The sequence below is a fragment of the Erinaceus europaeus genome, chromosome 11 (assembly GCF_950295315.1).
Source record: "Erinaceus europaeus chromosome 11, mEriEur2.1, whole genome shotgun sequence".
Lineage (NCBI taxonomy): Eukaryota > Metazoa > Chordata > Mammalia > Eulipotyphla > Erinaceidae > Erinaceus > Erinaceus europaeus.
The window spans coordinates 57,682,883-57,698,979 of record NC_080172.1 but is presented as its reverse complement, the minus strand read 5'-3'; the positions used below and the strand labels follow the sequence as shown (position 1 = coordinate 57,698,979).

Here is a 16,097-nt window from a genome sequence, read left to right as displayed (position 1 = left end):
TATATATTGGTTCTATATATTTTGAGAAAGTCTTAAGTACACAAAGAAAACGTGCAATGTTCAAGAGGTGATGTGAAGAACAGGAGTGGCTCATCTAACCAAGAACCCAGTGTCCTTTCAGGAAACTGAAGATACTCAAAAACTGCTCCCCAATGTCTATTTATAGCCCTCTTAAAAATGAACATTTCCATTTAATACAAATATACAAATTTAAAATAAGTGTGCAGTTCAGAATGGCCTACCATTTTCAGATTGCGTATATGCCAGAAAATATACAGTCAATAAAAAAATACCAGAGAGGTGGGGACAAAAGGCTCTCTGGATCTGTACAGCAAAAATGAGTATCACTTCAGTAGGTAGCAACTCATGGAGAGTATGGTATCCTTGAGAACCAGTAGCACTTAAAGATGGCAGGTCACAAATCTGGTGAGGGAGGATAAGATGTATAATAAGGCCCATTTTCCTGTGGAAAGAAGACAAGACAAGAATATTAAGTAGTAGCTATCAGGAAAGGGGAGGGGATACGGAGGTCTGGTCGTGGGAACTTTGTGGAGTTGTACCCCTCTTATCCTATGGTTTTGTTAGTGTTTCCTTTTTATAAATAAAAATTTTAAAAAAAGAATATTAAGTGGTAAGACCAATTCAAGGGAGTGCTATTCAAAAGAGGAAGCTTCACCAACAGTGGAGTAATGTCATGGTATCTTTCTCTCAGTCTCTGTCTCTCGCCTTCTATGTGGACAAAAAAACAGAGTCAGAGTCAAGTGAGGCAGGAAGCCCCAGCAAAAACTCTGGAGGTGACGGGGGAAAAAAAAAATTGCCTGGTCCTGAGCAACCCCTCAGCCACCAGAGAAACTCTGCTGGTATCAGAGCTGATGTAAAGTGAGCAGAGGTAATCCACATGGTACTTTAACATCACCACTTAGTATTTTCTATTTCAGACACTTTAGCAACACATTTCTTTCATATTAAGACCTCATGTTGTGCCACAAAGCTGGTAACATTCTCACTACTGATGAGGAAGCTGAGATCCATGGGACGAGTAATTCAATTCACCTTAAGTTACCTAGTTAGCAACAAGAAGAGCCTGAATTTTAATCCATATTTATTCTAACTAATAGCCAGATTCCTTTTTGTCACATTGTGTTGCCTGTGTACAAATTTTAACACAGAACTATGAAACAAGACAAATGATCACTGAAGAATTTAATAACTTTAAATGTGTTTTTGGCAGAAATGACTCTTCTCTATGACATGCCTGAGTGGCAAGGCTTGTAACAATTATAGTTCTTAGGGGGTGTGTGCTCAAAATCAAGATGGAGAATTAAATGCCAGTTTTTAATGTCATGTGTAAAAAGCAACAAATAAGTGTGATGGAAAATATCTGACCTGATTTTGGATAACTTTATCTTAATAAAAACCAAGACAGTTAACCTTGTGATGAAAAGACACTAGATTAGATTTATGAGATTTAAGATTAATTCCCCACATTTTTTATTTTCTTTATTTTTATTTTTTAATTTTCATTTATAAAAAGGAAACACAAAAACCATAGGATAAGAAGGGTACAACTCCACACAATTCCCACCACAACTCTGTAATAGAATGTAACAGATTTCCAACCAAACATTTTCACTGTTTCTGGTAACAGTGATAGAAATTTGAAGAAAAAAAAAAAAAAGAAAAAGAAAGAAATTGAAAATTTGTGTGACCAGGTAAACACATTTTTTTTTATTATGTAAAAATGCCAAAGGTCTTTCTTTCTGAAGTAATGTATCTTTTTTTTTTTTCATTTTTATATAGAGTTAAAAGTGATGTTCAGGGAGTCGGGTGGTAGCGCAGAGGGTTAAGCGCACGTGGCACAAAGCACAAGGACTGGGTAAAGAGCCCGGTTCGAGCCCCTGGCTCTCCACCTGCAGAGGAGTCCCTTCACAGGCGGTGAAGCAGGTCTGCAGGTGTCTATCTTTCTCTCTCCTTCTCTATCTCCCCTATCCAACAACAACATCAATAACAATGAAAATAATAACTACAACAACAATAAAAAGACAACAAGGGCAACAAAAGAGAAAATTTAAAAAAAAGTGATGTTCACAGGTTCCTTTTAGTTCTGTAGAACTTACTTTCTCTATTTAAATCACTTGCATTCCAAAAACAGATGCCCACTGAAACTTGCTACCAACAAACACTCATTCATTCATTCATTCATTCATTCATTCATTCATTCACTGATTCATTCTTTCACCAAATAAGTAGCTTTGCAAGGCACAATTGAATATGACAAAGTTAATCCTATTCATTTCATTTTCTTTAATAAATATTTCTAATTTTTCCTATCAAGAGAAAATGTTTCCTTTTAATGTATATCCAAACTCTTGTACTGCCACCTCAATACCTACGGTGTGCTGCAAACTGAATACAATTCTGTTCCTTCTTTGTAAGCCTCCTCCCCTTCCCTGTTCTTTCTTCAACTTTCCCATTTGAGGTGGTGCTAACACCCTCTACCAAGTCTCTCAAAGTAATAACTTCAACAGTTCATCTTAGAAATTCTTTTCTCCTTCGTGCTAAATGCTCAACAAAGTCTTTGAATCTTTATTTCCTAAAATTTCTATTTCTAAATATCTGAAGAATCTTCAAATCCTAGGCTTAACAACTAACTACTATTAGCTCTAGTTTCTTTTCTTCTCTGGCATTCACTAACAGCCTTTTACTTGTCTGTGTGCCAATAGTCTGATCCTTTTCTCTACCATTTCTTTAACCACCTTTCTAAATAAATACAGTGTTGATTTCCCCCTGGTGGAACATTCCCCATGACCACAAAGCCTATGCAATGTAGCACAGCATGTAAAACTCTGTCCCTAGAGATTCTCGCTTTGCCTGGCCCTTCTACATAACCTGAAACCTTCTTACAATAGTTCTCTATTTTTATTCCTTCCTTTAGTTTTTATATGTAGTTGGGATAATACCTCAATTTTAGAAAGCTCTAGAGGAGAGAAATCACTCAATGAGACAAGAGTTAGATGACAGACTTTATCAATTAATTTTGATTAATACTATTAGTAACAAAGACTACAGTTGATATACAAAATATAGCAAAAATCTAAAAAGAAAAACATAAGAAAACTAAAACCAAAAGCACTAAGCTTGAATGTGGTGGTGATAAATAATGACGGTTTGCTTTATATGTCCTTGAGTATATAGGAAATGTGCCTGTCTTAGTCGTTAGGAAAAAAATAAAAATAAAAGCCTTTTGGGCTTCTAAATAATACAGCCCAAATCATATATTTCTACTTTAGGGAAAAAAAATTATAAACCCAGGCATTAGCTTTGAACTGTCATTCTATGCTGTGTATCAAAATATCTTTTAGTGTCCTTCACATTTCCTGTTACTCATTTTAAGTATTAAGAGTGATGCACAGTTCAAAAGAATAACAAGACCATTTCTGCTCTTGCAATTTTCAGCAAATACAAACTGATGTTCTTTTTTTCCTTCCCATATATTCTTTAATCCTTGTATCTATAACATGCAGCTGTTCTAATTACAATCCTCTCTGAAATAGCCAAATATGAAATTTTATTAGCCATTAGGATACATTAAATACTTCGCTCTTCATATTAAAGGGAACAGAAATGACAGCCTGTTAGAAAAATGTTAGAAAATGTGACATAGGATATTTATTTTTCCGTACACTTGTAATAGGGGAGAACAAATAATTTCAGACTTAAAGAAATATTATGGCCAAATTTTTTTGAATTATTTTTTCTTTTTCTTTTAAAAATATTTTTATTTATTTTTGAGAGAGATGCAGAGAGAGAAAGACACATAAGTACCAGAGCACTGCTCAGCTCTGGCTTATGGTGGTGCATGGGACTGAACCTGGGACTTCAGAGCCTCAGGCATGAGAATCTCTTTGCATAACCATTATGCTATCTACCCCTGCTCTTTTTTGAATTATTAAAGTGACACTGTTAATAAATTGAGCTTTAGTGAATTTCAGGGAATATCTTTTGTTAGTGTTTAAGTGGTACATTCATAACTGCATTTGTAATTATATTAATTCTAAAGAATACACAAACATTTAACAAAATGAAACTTTATAGGGTACTTAGTACTTAAGACTAATATTGAAAATGGACACCAGTAGATTCTCCTGACTCTATTTAAGTAGATGAAAAAAGTCATTCAACCTTAATAACTAACAGACTAGACTACGTGAGAGTAAGGTCTTGGTACTTCTTACCCTGGCATCATATTCAAGGACAAAAGGAGGAAAGTCAATCTGTTCTGGTGATATAGCAGAAAACAGCTGGTGAAGACTATCCACGTGATGGATTTTGTCCTTCAGTCCTGAGACAGAAAAGGTGGTAAAGAACCATGTTGATACCTGAATGAATAGAAGAGAAAAACAATTCAAGTCAGAGTGAGAAATACGAACATGACTTTGAAATTTTACACTCAGTGAAAACTGATTTCAAACAACTGAAAAACTGACAAAGAAATCTTGTGATAAACATTGTTTTTCAACATGCAGGCTACAGTTTATCAGTAAGTTATTCAGTCAGTTCAGTTAGTTATAAAGTACATTAAAAACAAGCAAAGGAGGTGGGAATACAAACTGGTACAGCCCCTTTGGAAGAGTATAGAGTTCTTAAACAAATAAAAATGAAGGTGCCTTACGATCCAGCAATACCACTGTTAGGCATTTATCCAGTGGACACTCAAATACTAATTAGAAGAGACATATGCACCCCTAAATTAATAGCTGCATTAGTCACAATAGCAAAAGAGTGGAAGCAGCCTAGATGCCTATCAACAGATGACTGCTAAAGTTATGGCATATATATTCCATGGAATACTATTCTGCAATAATAATTAAAAAAAGATAATTGTGTCCTTCGGGACAAAATGGTGGAACTGGAGGTGATTGTGCTTAGTAAAATAAGAGCTGAAAGACGACTAGAAGGTTTCACTCAAATGTGGCATCTAGAGATCTGATTTACCTAAAATAAACAAACTAGCAACTCCAAACCAAACTGAAGCAAGCAAACTTGTTTGTAAGACTTGTGAGAACTATGCTGGTTTTCTTTGGGACGTTGAAAGGTGGGGATATGGAACTTTGGTGGTGAGTGTGGTATAGAACTATACATTGTAATCTTATAATCTTGTAACAAACTACTAATAACAAATTAAAAATTATTAAGAAACAAGCAGAAGACATATACTAGAGTAATAATTACTAAGGAGTGTGGTTTACTAGGGAGTGTTGAACGGGTGACTTTTGCTTCATGATGTTTCTGTTTCTATCATATGATCTATGTTTTTTTAATCTATATGTTCTTATAAATGTACTGTTGTGATACAATATATGCTTCTCATTTTGGATCATAGTCAAATCACTGCAATATTTGGTAGGAAAAAACGGTTTCACTGAGACTCTGAAAATGGTTACTATTTCCATATATCAAGCTCTTTTCACTGTTTTAAAATGATGCTGAAGATTTTTTCCTCCTATTATGAAACATTTACTTTTCAGTTGATATGTAACATGTAGTCAGTTTTCTTAAATTAATCTTAGTACAATGAGTCCCCACTGCTCATTTCACTTAGAGGTGGGGAGGGAGTTTCACAAGGAGTAAAGGAGAATCTTTTTCTCCCTATCACCTTTCCCTCTCAATTTCTGTCTTTATTAAACAAACAATAAATAGAAAAAAGCAGCTAGTGGGAACAGTGGATCTGTCATGTAGGCACCAAGCCCCAGCAATAACTCTGGTGGCAATAAAAATAAGTAAAAACTAGTCTACAAATTTTGTTTTTTTAAAAAAAAACAATTCTTGAGGGAAAATAATGTTGATATTAACTAGGTAACTAGAATTTAGAAATGTTCATCTATCTAAATTGTCAATTTTATTTACCCTATGCTTATTTACTAATAGTCTGCAGAGTAATTGTATTAGCTGCCATTCCTACTTTTGAAAGAGGAGGTGTGATATGTGACATCTCAAGAAACTGCCATATTATATTGCCCTGGGTTATACTGGTACAAGGTCTCAAATATTAGTATTATCTTCTGTGCTTTCTCCCTTCCCACCTTACAAATCTTATTTGGAGAAAGGGAGAAGCAGGTAGTGGAGGTACTTGGCATTGAAGGATCAAAGCAAGATTCTGTTTTCATTGTTGGATAGGGCAGAGAGAAATGGAGAGAGGAGGGGAAGATGGGGGGGGGGAGGATAGACACCTGCATGTTAGCGAGCATAAATCAAACCACCATCCACTGTAAGGAAGCAAAGATGTTTATTGACGAATTGCAATCCGGGCCGAGATGGTGACTGGTGTTAGTCTACCAAGCTCGGCCCCGAACAGGGCTCAAACAATACAATTTATAGGAATTCAGACTACACTCAGGGAGGGGGAGCACATCACCTTATCAATCTACATCCAATAACAGGCTATAGCAAACACAAGATCCAATCATTTCAAACTTTGCAAAAGCATGATCCATTCAAAGCAAAGCGCGGGCTAGTTTCAAATATAGTAAGATCACACAACCAATAGAATTCAACCAGGCAGGGTCGCCACATCCCCCTACCATCTGCTATGACCACCCATCCGGTGGGCTGCATACCACAAAGTCAGTTCAAAGGTCCTGATAAGGCTTGTCCCCATGTAGGGTCCTTTGAACAATGGGTGGCCTTAACTGATTAGGTCCTGCTTATTCAAGGGGGAAGGGGCAAGGAATTTTACACCTCATACTACAAGCAACTCATACTAAAAGCACTTAACAAACAACTGCATAAAAAGGGAATTTCAAGGCTACTGCCTTTTACACTGCAGACCTGCTTTACCGCCTGTGAATCGACCCCCCCCCCCCCCGGAGGTGGGGAGCCAGGGGCTCGAACTGGGATCTTTCTGCCAGTCCTTGCGCTTTGCGCCACGTGCGTTTAACCCGCTGCGCTACCGCCTGACTCCCAATTTTTTTTTTCACCAGCTCTGGCATATGGTGGTGCCTGGGTCTTGGAGCTGCAGGCATGAGAGTCTCTTTGCATAACCATTATTCTATCTCCCCAGCCTCAAGGCAAGCTAATTTAAAGTCACTGAATTACATATTAAAAGCAGCTTTTATATCACTTAAAAACAGGTGTCTTTTTTCAAAAAATAGATTTGGTTGATACAAACTTCAGCAAACTAGATTAGGGAAAACTCAAGATTAGGAGCTTGACAACCGTTCACCGAGAGGGCTGATAAAACTATTGATAGTAAAGGATTAGAGAGACCATGGAGATTTTACAGATTCTAGAATTTCAGCAACTAAGATTGTAGTCAGAAGAGAGAAGAACCTCAAGGATGTACTTGGGGATACACATATGCAGGGAGTTGAAAATCTACTAGATAACTACTCTGTGCTAAGCAATGCACAGTAGTTGTAGGTGATATAAGATAACAAAGGTCAATCCTCTATAGGGAACTTAGATTCTAGCAGAGAAACTAGATTTTAAACTTAACTACATAAGGGGAAAAATACTAAATGCAATGAATGGTGCAAAGAAAGCCTATTTATATCTGAGAGTCCCTATTTATATCTGAGAAGCTGTTGTGCTTGGTAAAGGTATAATAATAGTTAGAAAATTGGGAATTTTTGTGCTGCTTCATGCCCCCTGTCCCCTAGCTACCTTAACATGCTGCTGTTTAGTCTTGACATCTTTTTTTTTCTTTCTCAGTTCTTTACTTGCCTAATTGTTTTTTGAGAGCTCAGATTAGAATTCCTCTCAGCAAGGTGAAGTCACTTCTTCAATGACTCTCTACCCACTACTAGAAAAAGAATGTCCTGTTATAAGAATGTCCTCCAACACCACCTGTGTACTCGCATTGTATCATTAACATTCTACACTGTACAGTTTCTCTAAACAGATTGTACACTCCCCCGTGTGGGGATTTCTCTTGTTCAATGTCATATTCATTGGGTCAAATTAAAGCCACCCATCCCCCCCCACACAATGATTTATCTATGCGCTAAAAGCTTTAACAAATGGAAAAATAAGAGGTTCTGGACTTAAATTGCTTTCACAGAGGAGACAGACAGACACCTACAGCACTGCTTCACCACTTGTGAAGCTTTCCCCCTGCAGGTGGGGGCCAGAGGATTAAATCTGGGTCCTTCCGCATCCTTGTGCATGTTATAACATGTGTACTCAACCAGGTGTGCGACCACCAGGTCCCTAAAAAGTTTTTAATTGCCCTTCTTGTTTATACAGTTCTATAAAATGTCTCTGGAGTGTGCTGTACCACCCTGATATTACCATATAGGATAGAGGTAGTAAATTCAAAGAGAAAGTTGGATCAGTAAGAATATTGAACCTAGGTATACATATAGTCTTTTTTTTTCTCAATATTTATTTTATTTATTCCCTTTTGTTGCCCTTGTTTTATTGTTGTAGTTATTACTGATGTCGTTATTGTTGGACAGGACAGACAGAAATGGAGAGAGGAGGGGAAGACAGAGGGGGAGAGAAAGACAGACACCTGCAGACCTGCTTCACCACTTGTGAAGCGACTCCCCTGCAGGTGGGGAGCTGGGGGCTTGAACCAGGATCCTTATGCCAGTCCTTGTGGTTAACCCGCTGCGCTACCGCTGACTCCCCACATATAGTCTTTCAAAGAGAAATGATTTCTCTATTGCATTTTCTCCTCTGACCTTGTTTATATTCTTGAAGAATCCCATGATAACTATCTTCCCCTCATTTTAGTATCACACAGTTCAGCTTTTAGTTTTCAATCATTTATAGTAACATAACATACATTCATTTAGGTAAACTTAAATACTTAGTATCTCCCAATTAAAAAAACATGAAAAGTTTGACAAAGAACTACTGTCTTTTATAAGTGCTAGAGTTCACCCAGGTATTTACAAATGCAGAGTCAAGAATAGAGGATAAGAAAGTAATATAGGGGGTGGGGAAGACAGCATAATGGTTATGCAAACAGACTCTCATGCCTGAGGCTCCTAAGTCCCAGGTTCAACTCCCGCACCACCATAAGCCAGAGCTGAGCAATGTTCTGGCGTTTCTCTGTGTTTCTCTCTGCATCTCTCTCTCAAAAAAAAAAAAAAAAAAAACACCAATACAATAAAATAAAAATATTAAAAAAAAGAAAGTAATATAGTAATATAGGTAGTGGTGCATCTGTTAAGCACACATATTATGGTGTACAAGGACCCAGGTTCAAGCCCCTGAACCCTACCTGCAAGGGGAAAGCTTCATATGTGGTGAAGCAGTGCTGTAGGCGTCTGTCTTTTTCTCTCTACCTCCTCCACCCTTCTCAATTTGTCTTTATTCAATAATAAACAATTAATAAAAAAGAAAGTAATATAAAGTAGGAAAAGATAGTTCAAATGCATGTGCTATCCAATTATTCTGGAGTCAGAATCAACAGTGGGTTTAAATTCTATTGATATGCATTCTATTACTAAACTTAAAAGAAGAAAAAGAGTAGTGATTTATATGAGTAGTCAGTTATCACCACTTTGGGTAACATGGCCTGGAAAAGATCTGGAGTATGAAATCAGAACAGTGTGAAGTGACTATTTCATTATCCCTTGATTTCAATTACAAATACTCTATGTACATTTTTTTTTTACTTAGTACAAAAGAATTATGGTTTCACTACACATGGGTTTCATACTTTCAATCCTCTCTTTATTTCCCTACCCCAGAGATATTGGGATGAAATTACATAATGACTTTTATACATCTGGTTTTTAGCCTCCACCCAACCTGCTAGTCATGCTGATTACTATCTGAAGCAATGTCAGTGGTGTTAAGCTTCAGCTCAAACACTAAAACTTCTGGTAATGTCTACCCATCAATATAACAAGGAAGGATAATAATAATTTTTAAATGTTATTTATTTAGGAGAGAGAGAAACTGAAAGGAGAGAGATACCTGCAGCACTGTTTCACCAAATGTGATGCTTCTACCTTGTGGGTAGGGGCCAAGGACTTGAAGCCAGGCCATTCTGTAACATATCTGCTTAATCAGGTGTGCTATCAGCTGGTCCCAGGATAATTACTTACTGACCCCCTATTACGGGAGGCTGTATAGATAAAGCCAGATTTTGGCTAATGGTGTATTCTCTTCTGGTACATGTGAACTTGTGAAACATGGAAGAAAAAGATATTTTTCCTTATTAAACATTTTTATTGTTGAAAATGTTCATTAAAGTGGAAAGTGGCTACAGACAGACTATGACCCACATAGTCAACGACTGCCACCTCTCCAGATTCAAAGGAGGTCTCGAAACTTTACATCAGGCTCAACCTAACACTGTTGACTGGCTATGGAAGAAGGGCAAACGCAAGAAGAAGAAGAAGGAGAAGGAGAAGGAGAAGGAGAAGGAGAAGGAGAAGGAGAAGGAGAAGGAGAAGGAGAAGGAGAAGGAGAAGAAAGTGGAAAGAATTTTACAAGTTATTCACTAACAATTATTGACATTTCTCATATTTTTTTGTGTATCTATCCATTTATAAATCCATCTCACACATTGCTGCATTTCAAGGTCAATTGTGCCATCAGTAAACTTTTATCAAACATGGCATTAATCTGCTTTATTAGAATCTAATGTTCACGTGATCTGTTATCAAATTTAAATAGCTAAAGAGTGCATCAGGCGCTGGATTTGCAGTCAATAGGTCCCAAATTCAATTCCTGATATTGTGCATGCCACAGTGGTATCTGGATTTCCCCCCCCCCCTAGCTCTCTCCTTAATTTACATTTGATGAGATGCATATTTAGGTTGCTTTCACTGCCTAGATAAATGCACACATATAAGCACAGATCTCCTATAAAATAAACATTTCATAGGTAGTTCTCTCAAAAGGCAAAAATTGGGCTTTATTTATCCATGGGTAATTCTGCCTACCCCAGAATCTCATATAAATGAAGTCACACAGTATGACTCTTATGTAAGGCTTCTTTCGCTCAGTATGTTTTTGAGATTCTTCCATGTTGCTGTGTGCAGCAGAGTGCTCTTTTATTGCCAAATAACATTTCATTACATGAATATTTCAGTGGCCCAGAAGGCAGTGCAGTCGGATTCTCCAGCATCATGTCATGAGTTTGATCCTTGATATATTATGCGTCAGAGTGATACTCTACATCTCTATCACCTCCCTCACTCGTTAATTAATAAACAGATTTTTTTAAAAAAAATTCCAGAGCTGATTCATAATACTATTATTAGACATTTGGGATATTTTACTTGTTGGCTACTATGACTAAATCTGCCGTAAACATTCTTGTAGAATTATTTTTAAGTGCCTATGTTTTCATTTCAAGTGAGTAAACACCTAATGGTGGATGGAACTGCTGGGTCACAGTTAGGTATGTGTTTCTTTGGAAGAGATTGTCATGAAACTTTCAGACTTAAAGTTTTTGTCATTAAGATGGCAGTATACTGGTAGCTCATTGTAGGTTTTAAGAAAGGTTTATTGGTAGATCACTGACATACAGTAAGCTGCGCATATTTAAAATATGCAATTTGTTTTTGATATATATATATGTATATATATATATACATATATATATATATAGCCCCAAACCATCACTACAAACAAGAAAGTGATATACTTCATCAGCTCCAAAGGTTCTCAGTGCTCTTCTAACTCCTTCTTCTCAGTGTCTTTGTCACTCTCCTAGCCCATATACAGCTACTGCTCTGCTTTCTATAATTATGTACTAGTTTTTATCCCCTAGAATTTTACATCAATAGATTCATACAGTATGTACTCTCTTCAGTTTGGCTTCTTTTGCTTCATCTACTTGTTCTGAGATTCCGTTGTGTTGTTAAATATCAATGGCTCATTGCTTTTTATTGCTGAGTAGCATTCTATTGTACGGCTATGCCAGAGTTTGGCTCTCAGTTCTCTTAAGGGACACACACCTTGTTTCCAGGTCTTTACCATCACAAATAGAGGTGCTATGAATATCTGCAAACAGATAGATATAGATATATTTTCATTTGTCTGTGTAAATGCCTAAGAGTAGAATGGCTAAGTCATATTGTCGGTCTGCTTCTAATTCTGCTTCTAAGACCCCTTCTGTTTTGATCATCACGTTAGATTTGCTTGCATTGCTTAACACTGTGGTCTATTTACATAATCATTGTTTTGTCTGAGACCCACATTGGTTTAATCCCCACTGGTTAGAGCTCTTTTTCCACTCTGCCCCCTCTCCTAGTCACATCCTGTTTTCCACCATTTAATCCCCACTGGTTCACACACTTTTTCCTTCTCCCCAGCCCCTATCCTACGTACTTCCTCTTCCGACCTGACATTTCTGCCTCAGGAGATATAAAGGACAGGATTTTCTAATGAAGAGAGATTAGATAGATTGCACTGCATTCTCGCTCATCAATAAAGATTGAACTGCGTTTCCAGCTCAGCCATGAGTCCCTGGTCGTCTGTCTCCCGCCCACGAAGCTAGCCCGGCATCATATAGTAGGTATAAATTTAATTTTCAAATAAACTGTTAAATTATGCTCCAAAGTCTTCCAACATTTTATAACCTGGTCAGCATGGATGGAGAATTCCACTTATTCCACACTCTCATCAACATTTGGTTAATGTCAGTCTTTTAAATTACAGGTATAGGTGTAGTAATATCACATTTGGACTATATCAATACTTTCCTGGTAATTATGTTAGACAACTTTTTATGTGTTATTTGCCATCAATATATCTTCACTGATGAAGTATGTGTAGTGTGAGCACCTAACCCAGAGCGCCACCGCCTGGCCCCAGATGAAGCATTTATAAAAGCTTCTGTCCATTTATAAATGAGGTGGTTACCAAATACTGATTTTTTTTGTATTATTTGATATATACAGAAGATAAGCCCTTTATCTGATAAACGTTTTTATAATATTGTTTCTGACTGCAGCTTGTACCTTTTCTTATCTTAGCCATCTTTACAAAGGAGGAAGGTTTCTTTTTTAAAGAAGTTTTTAGATTTTGATGTTCAATTTCTTTTTTTAATTATTTATTTATTTATTCCCTTTTGTTGCCCTTGTTTTACTGTTGTAGTTATTATCAATGTCATCATTGTTGGATAGGACAAAGAGAAATGGAGAGAGGAGGGGAAGACAGAGAGGAGGAGAGAAAGACAGACACCTACAGACCTGCTTCACTGCTTGTGAAGTGACTCCCCTGAAGGTGGGGAGCCAGGGGCTTGAACTGGGATCTTTACGCTGGTCCTTGCGCTTTGTGCCACCTGTGTTTAACCCACTGCGTTACCATCTGACTCCCAAAGTTCAATTTCTTTTATGGATTGTGCTTTTGCTCATGTATCAATGAAATCTTTGCTTTTCTCAAGGTCACAAAACTTTTTCTTCTAGAAAGTTAACAGTTTTACATGTAACATTTTGATCCATTTTCAGATAATTATTATATATACAGCAAGATATGGGTTGAAGTTCTTTTGTTCCACATGGATTCCAATTATTCTAGTATGATTTGCTAAACATATTCTTTCCTACTGACATGACTGAACTCTCATAAATAATCAGTTATACATAAAATGAATGTCAACAGCATGTACCATGCATATTCATTTAGCTGACTGTTCATACATTAGACCTATTCGTTACTTTTTCCATTCTGGCCAGTAAATATTCGCATAAACTTTAATTAGCACACACTGTGTTCTACCAACAGAGGAACCAAAAGGAAATCTACAAACTTTATAATCATTACTATATATGTTTCTCACATTTTTTAAAATGTTGCTGTTGTTGTACCAAGCACATTCAGCTCTGGCTCATGGTGGTGCTGGAGATTAAACCTGGGACCTCTGGTGCACATCAAGCAGGAGAATTTATTGCATAAACTGGTGTGTTACATGCTCCTCTCCCTCAAACTCTTCTGTAATTTTAAAGAAGGATTTGAATGGAAAACTCATTAATTTGGTAAAAACTGAGAAATCTCAAGGTGGAACACTTTCTTATTTGTGTTATTCATTATTTAATTATGAAAGATAAGAATTTTTCACTAATCTTTATTTCCCCACAGTGCTTTAAAATAATGGCTGTTTCGGGAGTCGGGCTGTAGCACAGCGGGTTAAGCGCAGGTGGCGCAAAGCACAAGGACCGGCATAAGGATCCCGGTTCAAACTCCGGCTCCCCACCTGCAGGGGAGTCGCTTCACAGGCGGTGAAGCAGGTCTGCAGGTGTCTATCTTTCTCTCCTCCTCTCTGTCTTCCCCTCCTCTCTCCATTTCTCTCTGTCCTATCCAACAACGACAACAACAATAATAACTACAACAATAAAACAACAAGGGCAACAAAAGGGAATAAATAAATAAAATAAATATAAAAAAATTGTTTAAAAAAATAATGGCTGTTTCTGTTGTTTTTTATATACTTTTCCTAGCCATGGTCTCCCATAGCAACAAAATGTCTCAGTTAATTTTTAAATAGTTTTTTCTTTCTTAGCTTTTACTGAGGAAATGTTGATTTATAAGACTATTGTTTTTAAACTACTTCTTGATCTCTTTGCCTGGTCCCAGGACCCTGTATTTGGTTGTTCTCTTTGTTCTCCATCTGTAATTCTTCTTATTATGCACTCAGAGTTAGAGCTCTCAAATTTATATTCCAATTCACGATTCTCTTCAACTGATGACAGTTGGGAGTCATGGGTGACAAAGTCATTTCTCTCACCCCAATCATCTAATAAATCACTACATTTTAGGCTTTTATGCCTAAACTAAAAATCCTTTCTATATATTCCACTGATATTCATGTTCATTTGTCATTGACATTCATGCCCCCACCCCCCTTTCTTTTTCTGCCTATACAAAAAGTAGGCCAGATTTTGCAAGGTCTTTATAGTAAATAGTTTAAGCTTCTTAAAGTAACACTGCACAAAGTTTTCATTAGTGATACTTAAAGGTACTTGAAGCAATGTCATATTGGAAGCAAGATATAAATATTAGTTTAGGAGGTTATTTTTTCAAGTAAAAGGTAGTAAATTAACTACAGGACAGTAGGAATAAAGACTAGGGTGTGAATTTGGGTAATAGTAAGTCAACAACATTGATGCTTTATAAGAGCTGAAGTAGAAAAAGTCCTGGCTTGTGATTTAGACATGTGGAAGTGGGAAAGAGGACATGAATAGTTTTGTTATTGAAATATACAACGTTGGGGCCTGTAAGATACTAGTGTAAGAATACCAGCAGTTCAACACAGGTTGAGCACAGGCATGATGATCATAATGGTTAGCACTGAGTATTTTGACAATTAGTGATTCAAGCATTTTACATGTACTGACTAGTGCATCCTTTCAATGGCCCTTCAAAGTCAGTACTATTTCCATATTATAGAAGATAAAATCAAAGCATAAGGAGGTTATATAATTTGCCTTATATAGTAAGGCGATTGGGATTAGAATCTAAATTAACTGAAATCACAAACTCTTTTACATATTAGGCTTTATAGCCTTCCCTTGGCATATATTAGGGAACTGCAGAGATGATGGCAAGCCACTGAGACAGAGAAATAAAGTCAGAGAATTTGAATATACTAACATTTAAAGGCTGAACAGAAGAAGAAGACTGCATGTAGAGAAAGGAGACTCATAATGATTTAGTAGATGGAGGAAAAAAAAAAACAAAAAACAAGCAAGATGTTTCAAAGAAGCCAAGACAAAGTGTTTCAAGGAAGAAGAACTTAATGTGTTCAAGACTGGCCAGAAAGTAAGATAAAGATAAGTGAGTGTTGGCCGGAGTTAGTAACACAAATTACTGGTGACTTTGATGTGAAGAACTTTACTGAGTCATAGTGGGATCTGAATCAGACTGGGGTAATTTAGGGTGTATGAAAGATGGAGATGGTAAACATAGTAGAAAATTTGGTTGTAAAGGGGAGGAGACATAGGTGAAGGCTTTAGCATGTTTGAAGTTGGTGAGTTAGGCCCAGAAAAACATGAGATAAGAAAGAGGGAATAAAATATATTATGTAATTGAGTGCAGGCAATGGAATTAAAATGTTTAGATTCAAATCCAGCTTTTGTTATCTATACTTGCTAACCCTGGGAAACATAATCTCTTAAAGCACCAATTTC

The 16,097-nt window shown here is 36.8% G+C and overlaps 1 protein-coding gene across 3 annotated transcripts in view; it reads right to left on the bottom strand.

Annotated features, from left to right (window-relative positions):
- The window catches only part of GDAP2 (ganglioside induced differentiation associated protein 2), a 71,097-nt gene continuing 55,000 nt past the window's right edge, over positions 1 to 16,097 (bottom strand). For all 3 annotated transcript variants that reach the window (XM_007534772.3, XM_060201809.1, XM_060201808.1), the window contains 2 exons: positions 4,236 to 4,379; positions 1 to 463 (listed from right to left, as the gene is read on the bottom strand). In XM_007534772.3, coding sequence (XP_007534834.1) covers positions 416 to 463; positions 4,236 to 4,379 — 192 coding nt within the window. In that variant the 3' untranslated portion in view covers positions 1 to 415. The remainder of the gene's footprint in view (positions 464 to 4,235; positions 4,380 to 16,097) is intronic.